This window comes from Paramisgurnus dabryanus, chromosome 10, assembly GCF_030506205.2.
Source record: "Paramisgurnus dabryanus chromosome 10, PD_genome_1.1, whole genome shotgun sequence".
Taxonomy (NCBI): Eukaryota; Metazoa; Chordata; class Actinopteri; order Cypriniformes; family Cobitidae; genus Paramisgurnus; species Paramisgurnus dabryanus.
The window spans coordinates 31,019,734-31,028,214 of NC_133346.1; the positions used below are offsets into that span (position 1 = coordinate 31,019,734).

The 8,481-nt window shown below is 40.0% G+C and overlaps 1 protein-coding gene across 2 annotated transcripts in view; it reads left to right on the plus strand.

Moving 5' to 3' along the window:
• Positions 1-3,047, plus strand: part of LOC135753701 (NLR family CARD domain-containing protein 3-like) — an 85,998-nt gene extending 82,951 nt beyond the window's left edge. For both annotated transcript variants that reach the window (XM_065271652.2, XM_065271651.2), the window contains exon 12: positions 170-3,047. In XM_065271652.2, coding sequence (XP_065127724.2) covers positions 170-176 — 7 coding nt within the window. In that variant the 3' untranslated portion in view covers positions 177-3,047. The remainder of the gene's footprint in view (positions 1-169) is intronic.
• The last annotated feature ends 5,434 nt before the right edge of the window (positions 3,048-8,481 follow it).

An 8,481-nucleotide genomic window follows, 5' to 3' on the forward strand; every position in this document is an offset into this window, starting at 1 on the left:
ACGTGCGTCTGTGGAGGGAAAAACCCGCTGTGCGCCGGTGCAAAATACGAATGATACATGCGTCACTGACAAAGTCAATTGCGCTGGCTGCAAGATAGGGCCCATGATGTCTGTTGATAATGTAATTAGTAAATATTAATGTCTGATCTTTCTCTTCATTGTTTTACAGTATCTGATCTGGACTGTATCTTCATCTACAAGAGCTACGGAGGACGAATCAAACAACACGCTTCAGTCATAAAGTTATCTCTTGAAATATTTCGCCTTGATTCGACTTATGCAACTTCTGATTCTCTATTCAGATTCTGGACTTTATAAAGAAAGACTCATTAAAAAAGGGATTAGACTAATCCTAGTCTAAAATAAATGTAAGAGCTGTTAAAACTGAAAACAACTTGCACTGACATATCTTAAGATACATCAGTGCCCTTTGTTTTGCCTTAAAATTCACAAAAGTAATGTTTTAGTAAAGCATGTTTGTTAAACTAGTTATATTATCTTATTAAACTAAGGCCTAGTCCTGGTTTAAGCTAATTCCTGTCCGGGAAACCACCCCAGAAAGTTAAATCTGAGTTTAACATGTTTTCAACCAGTGGCAGCTGGTCAATGGGGGGGCCGCCCCCCAAAGTTGGCCAGAGAAGAAAGCTCTCAACCAGTTCTGTCCCTAATGGAAGTTTCTGAATCTACAGTTAATACATACCTAAATTCTCTTAAAGCTCCACTGTGTAAGATCTACTCCCATCTAGCGGTGAAATTCTATATGACAACCAACTGAATATTACTTTCTAGCCCCCCCAATTCGGAACGCGTTTTAACTCGTACGGTGACCGTGTCATGCCAAGGTTAACATGGCTTCCAGTAGCTACAAAGCAAAAGCGATGAAAAAAATGAACAATTTGCAATGTCCTTTGCCTGTGAACCATCAAAGCACACAGATTTATGTTAAACATGGAAAAAGTCTTATTTATTTTCATGATATGTCCGCTTAAAATCACATACATCCATAAACGTAGCTTAGACACTCCTTTTTCATCAACGCGAGGAAAAATATCCCAGGGACTGTTACACTTGGTATTAAGATGTGTTTTCGTCGATCGGATCACAAGTGGACGAGAGAGACACATCACGTTTACACTTGGTGTTTAAATCCCTCTCTTTTTGTCCATTTTTGACCGCACCTCTCCAGATTACTGAGGGGATGGTCTGTGGACGAGTCCCTCTCATGTCATTTAATCATGAGCGGGAGTAATGACGGGTTTAAATGGACACAAACTAATATTATGTCAGAGTCCAATGCTTATGTTTTAAGTAAACATGTTACATGTCCGTGTACAGTACCTCAGATTACATAAATGGGCGGAGAGACGGCGTGTGGCTGTTCGAACACATCAAATCACATGAATGTTTACACTAACAAGTGTTATGCATAGTCATGCTATAGTTAGCCTAGGAACTATAAAACTTCAAGTTTACAACATAGACTGTATAGATGTAAACGAATATGCTGAATTACCTGTGGAGAAGATAGAAAGTGCAACTTCAGTCTCCCTTGAGTCCCATCTTGGAAAACTAACATTACTCCAATATTGACTTTGGTCTTGTTGTTTTTCCTGTCGCATTGTCATTTTAAAACCCCTTTTCGCTTCCTTGGCGACGTGTTTTAATGTCCTCGAAAATAAGTCTTCAACAGGCTTTCAAATCTGCCTCAAATCAAAGATCGCGTGGTCATCACGGTTTGCAGCTGTTGCAGCCGAAGGATTCAGGTTGCATATGTGGGCTGCATACGTCATCAAACCTGGTTTATTTAAATTAACTGAGCATTACATTCACAAGTCATAATCATATTACATAAATATGCAATTAACTAAGAATAATTGTCAGCTTTATAATTGTTAATATTCTGAAATAAGACTGTCTTGATGACGTATACCGCCTACACATGCAACCTCCGGAGGCTTCAGCTAGCGGCCAGCGTGAGTGTAGTCTGAAAGCGCGAAAGGCGGAGCTTGAATTTCAGGAATGTCCCTCGTCGGCGAATGTATTTCAAAGATGGAGGCACAACATGGATGCGCCAGTCGACCGATTCGACCGTATGTATTTTAAATAGCAGATTCTACACTTACGAGAATACTTTGATTAGTGGGTGGGAACTAATTACACATGAATGAGCACATACTTTTGAAAGAAAACATGGGTTTTTTTTAAGAATTAATTCAAAAAAGTACACAGTGGAGCTTTAAAACCTCTAAATCAAATTATATATTTGGACAAGACTCCCTTTTTTAAAAGGCATGTGGATTTATTTACTGGTCCAACAACAAAGTTAATTAAAGCTGCAAGCAGCGATGGAAGGGCCCTCGCACGTATGAGCACCGCCACCCGATGGCCTTAGGAAAAACTGTGAACAGTGTGGATATGAATTTTTGTGTGCAAATATATGTGGATATTTTAATTAGACTGACCAAATATGATGTTGATATTGTTAAATCTCTTAGAGCAGTGAATCAGTGTTTTCTGATTCATCTAGGTGGCGCTATGACTGTATCTGTATTTTGCTATGTTGATGGTTACAGGCCGGGCCCCTTATTAACCATGTGAAGTATTGGGCAGGTTGGACATTGTATGCCTGAATTACAACAACTTCCAGTTTCATGGTGAAACATCAAACTTTGCCAGACTGCCACGGACACGCCTTTCAACGAAAAGTCAAGATTTTTACGATTTATCATCGCAAAGTCCTTAAGATCTGTCTGACCAAATAAGATGATGATCTAATAAAATTTCTGAGCAATAAATCACAGTGTAAAACCTGACATTTCCTGCTGCCAGCAGGTGACGCTATTACTGTATGTGAATAATTCCATGTTGATGTGTTCAGGCCAGGGCACTTATCAATCATGCGAAGCGTGGGTCAGATTCGATATTGTGAGCCTGAGTTAGAACAACTTCCTGTTTTATAGCGAAAAGCTGAAATGTGGCAGGCCGCCATGGACACATCCTCCAACGAAAAGTCAAGATCTCCGAAATTTAGCATCGCAAAGGCCTTTAGATGACACAGACCAAATATGGTTTTAATCTAAGGAAATCTGTCAGAGTAGTTTGTTATAGTATGAAGCCTGGAAATGGTAAAATTTGCGCTCAAATTATTTATTTTTTATTTATTTATTTATTGCCAAAGATTTATTCCTTGGATTTTTCTTGGTGAGCTCATCCACAATAGTGTCAAACATTTAAATACATTGAAATACATTGTTACATACACATACATATACAACTGTATATTTCTAAACAATTATAAGGAATGAAATACAGTTGCAGAAGAGTTGAGAGCATGAACAATCCTACAATAGGTACTATTCAAAAAACGTGTAGTCTTAGTTTTAATTTCTCTAAGGCGTCTACCTGAAGGAAGAGGCCTAAGGAGGTGACTAGCTGGATGTAGGGGATCTTTCAGGATCATTAATCCCTTTTTCTCCAAACGTGAAACATAAATCTCATCAATAGAGGGAAGATCACAACCAATAATTTTCGAAGCAACCCGAGGAATATTATTAATCTGAGCTCTCTGCTGAACTGTGGAGTTACCAAACCACACTATACGCGAGAATGTCAACACACTTTCAATGACCGCTCTATAAAAGTTTAACATACCAGCTTTAGATACGCCAAACTTTCTGAGCTGTCTTAAGAAAAAGAGCCTTTGGTGAGATTTTTTAATAATACCTAGTTGTCATCCCATTTTAGTGATGCAGAGATGGTAGTCCCAAGAAACTTAAAACATTGAACATTTTCAATGTCCTGACCATTTATAGTCAATGGCAAAACAGCATTTGTCCTCCTTCTGAAATCAAACATCATTTCCTTTGTTTTTTGGACATTCAACTTCAAATTCTGAACACAACTCCATGCAGACAATTTAGATACCTCCCTTCTATAGTCAGATTCATCATTATTTGTTATTAACCCAATCAGTGTGGTATCATCTGCAAACTTTAAAATTTGCACTGATTTACAATGTGAGACGCAGTCATTGGTGTATACAGAATACAAGAATGGTGACAATACACATCCTTGTGGAGCCCCAATACTGATTGTCTTTGAACTTGAAAGTATATTATTAATTTTAACTACCTGTGTTCTGTTCTGCACAAAATCCAAAATCCAAAAAGCAAGGGATCAAAAAGTTTAACTGGGATGATTGTGTTGAATGCAGATTTATAATCAACAAAAAGGACTCTAACATAAGTATTGGGGGCTTCAAGATGTTGCAAGATTGAATGAATACACAGAGCCACAGCATCATCAACCGACCTATTAGTCCTACAGGCGAATTGGTGGGAATCCAAACTGATTTTACTGATAAAATACCTAAGCACCAATCACTCAAAGATTTTCATAACAACTAAAGTTAGGGCCACTGGTCTGTAATCATCTAAACAACTAATTTTTGACTTTTTTGGCACCGGAATTATAACCGCTGCTTTAAAACATACTGGAACTCTGCATACTCTTAATGACCACTTGAATATATCAGTGAATACTGGGGCAAGAGTGAAAGAACACCACTTCAGTGTTGCAGATGATATGGAGTCAGGACCTGCTGCCTTTCTGCTGTTCTGCTTCCTCAGCAAACTCCTGACTTCATATTCCTCTATATTAAAGGTGGAACTCACAGTACAGGGCCATGAGGGCTGCATCTGCTGACCAACCTGTCCCTCCACTGTGTTTTCAAAGCGACTATAGAACTCATTGAGTCCGTCAGGCAATGTGATATCATCAGAGATGACTTGAGATTTTATCTTATAGCCTGTGATCTTCTCCAGACCTTTCCATACACCATAAGTATCATTGCTCTTCAATTTGTTATCCAGCGTACACTTATAATTTCCTTTTGCCTTTTTAACAGCTTTTCCAAAGTTACCTTTGATGATTTTATAAAGCTCTTTATCCCCACTTTTAAATGCTCTGTGCTTCTCTCTCCATAGTTCTTTAATTTCCTTATTAAACCATGGCTTATTGTTGTTGTATATGATAACAGTCTTTGAAGGTATACACACCATCTCACAAAAACCAATATATGAGGTAACCACCTCAGTGTACTCATCCAAATCAGAACATGACTCTTTAAAAACAGACCAATCAGTGTCCTCTAAACAGTCCGTAAGCATGTCTATTTCCTTCGCCGACCATTCTTTGATCACTCTCTTAATCGGTGTTATACTTTTAGATTTACAACGATATACAGGAATAAGAAAAATCAAATTATGGTCTGATTGTCCCAATGGAGCCCAAGCCACAGAGTGAAAAGCATTGGGAAGCACCCAATAACATTGGTCCAGTATCTTATCCAACCTTGTCTTAACTTTAATCTGCTGTTTAAATCTAGGCATGGTCTTCCTCATATCAACATGATTAAAGTCCCCTAAAACCAAAATTGTTGAATCTGGATGTGAAGATTGCAACTGAGTTATATGTGCAGCCAACTGCTGCGCTGCCTCATTAGCTGCTGCTTGAGGTGGAATATACACAGCAACCAAAATAACTGACGTAAAATCTCTGGGCAGATGAAAAGGTCTACACTTGATGGTTAACATTTCCAGATTGGTAGAACACACCGTTGAAATTACCTTTATGTCCGTACACCACCGCTGGTTCACATAACAGCACACGCCTCCACCTTTGCTCTTCAATGAATTTGAAGTCCGATCCGCTCGAAATAAACAGAATCCCTGCTGATGTAATATAGAGTCCGGGACATTTTCATTCAACCAGGTCTCGGTGAAACATAACACGGAGCAATTCGCCATATCTCTCCTGTTACTTAGCAAGAGAGTCAGTTCATCCTGATGTTAACAAGCGAGCGGACGTTAGAGAGTAAAATACTCGGCAGAGGTGTTCGATGTTTTTGTTTCCTAAACCGAACCAATGCACCAGCTCTTCTGCCTCTTTTCCTCCCGCGTGGAGCACCAAAACGGGGAGTGCTAGCGCTGCGCTAGCAATATCCTCAGGACTGATGGCAAAGTCCTCTGAGTAGAAATATAATTTGGGCTGACATTCAGTCATACTGTCCCTTATATGCAAAAGCTCCACTCGACTGTATGACATCATGCCCCCAACACAATCCAGGAAGAAACAACACCCAACTACACACAACAGAATGGAGAGCAACACCATGTCGCCATGCAACGGCGCCATCTTGGAGATCTTACAGAGAAAATTCAAAATGGCTGACTTCCTGTGGGGTTTAGAACTTGGCTCCAAGAGACTTTTTGTAGGTCTTGGGGTGATGCATTATCCTATCACATTTCATATTTGTACGTTTACCGTAGCTGGGGGGCTGCTCTCTTAAGTTTTTGTAGAGCCATTTTTATACCTCCAGTTCTAAAGCCTATTTCAAATAAAAAAAACATCACATTTTACACGTATGCAACATTTCATGACTATTGGGGCTTGTTTAGGCTGTCAAAATTGCGATTCATTTGTTGATACTTTGCGAGGCCACAACGGACACGCCCTTTAACGAAAAGTCAAGGTCGTTGCTATTTATCATCACACAAGGTCTTGAGATTAGACTGATGAAATATGATGTTGATATGGTTAAATCTCAAAGAGCAGTAAGTCACAGTGTAAAACGTGGTATTTCCTGCTGCCTCTAGGTGACGCTATGACTGTTACTGAATTATGCCATGTTGATGTGTTCAGGCCGGGACCCTTATCAAAGTGTGAAGTCGGGGACAGATCTGACATTGTATGCCTGAATTACAACAACTTCATGTTTCATTGCGAAACATCACACTTTGCCAGGCTGCCAGGGATACGCCCTTCCATGAAAAGTCAAGGTCTTCGCAATTTATCATCGTAAAGGGCTTAAGATCAGTCTGACCAGATATGATGATGATTTTATTAAATGTCTAGGAGCAGTAAATCACGGCGTAAAACATGGTATTTCCTGCTGCATCTAGGTGGCGCTTTGACTGAAGCTGAATTCTGGCATTGAAATGTGTTCAGGCCAAGACCCTTATCAAACGTGTGAAGCGTGGGTCAGATTGGACATTGTATGCCTGAGTTAGAACAACATCCTGTTTCATGGTGAGAATGCTGAAATTTGTCAGGCCGCCATGGACACACCCTCCAACGAAAAGTCAAAAGCTCCGCAATTTAACATCGCAAAGACCTTTAGATGATACTGACCAAATATGATGATGATCGGATTAAATCTCTAGGAGGAGTTCGTTAAAGTACAAAGCCTGGAAATGCCAAAATGTTCACAGAAATCACAGCGAAAATTCATAATGGCCAACTTCCTGTGGGTTTTAGAGCCTGGTTCCAAGGGACTTTTTTGTAGGTCTTAAAGTGATAGACGACCCTAACAAATTTCGTATCTGTATGTTTTTCGTAGCAGGAGGGTTGTTCTTTTGAAATTTTGCAGGTGGCGCTATCGAGCCATTTCTACACGCCCACTTCTGACGCCTATACCACATGTACATTTTCGTCACTTCTGACGTGTGTGCAAAGTTTCATGAGTTTTCGAGCATGTTTAGGCCCTCAAAAATGCAATTCATTTCGGAGAAGAAAAAGCAGAAGAAACTGAGCAAAAACAATAGTGCTTTGCACCCACGGGGCAGGCCATTCTGGCCTGCTCGTCGGTGCTCTGGCCCTAATAAATGCCTCTATTAAAGAAGGCAAGTTTCCAAAGGATTGGAAGTAAGTGTTCCTGTGTATAAATCAGGAGACTTGACTGAGGCAAGTAATTACAGGCTAGGGCTGCACGATTAATCGTTTTTAAACCGAAATCGCGATTTGGACGGGTGCGATTTTCGAATCGCAAAAGCTGCGATTATTTCGATTCAGAACTATCAAATATAACAATCATCTAGTACGCAGTTTTTGACAGTTCGCTTCATGCGCATTTTACGTTTGATGCAGTTTAAACCAATAGAGGGCATTAACACTGAGGTGCTGACTGAACGTCAGATAACGCCATTGCGCGAGCAGCAGTTCAACTCCCCAACAAAGTGTACGGCCATATGATTTCCGCGATGCGAAAAACACGGACAGAATCGTGAAATGCATACAAATGGAATTAACTGCACAACGCGGAATGTCATGGAAGTTGGCAGATTTTGAATTCAGTCATTTTTAAACTCATTAACCGGCAAATGAAAGGACAGAAATGCGCCAAAACATTTCCCTTTTGTGTAATGTTGGACTTAAAGAAAGGTGTATATACGTCCATTTCTCGTCATGCATCGCAAACAATGACAAGCGCCTCATCAGACTATAAGCAGGTTTCATTAAAGCCCGGAACACAGCAGACGAAAGAGGTACAGTATAGTTTCTTGCACGCGCACATCTGCACCGCTTTAAAAGTATATTTACAGGCACGAGGGTTCATGAAGCGCGCACACACCAAGTAGTCAACAACACACGCGTGATCACTAAACTTAAGTTTTCTTTCTTGTCTAATTGAACATAAACAGC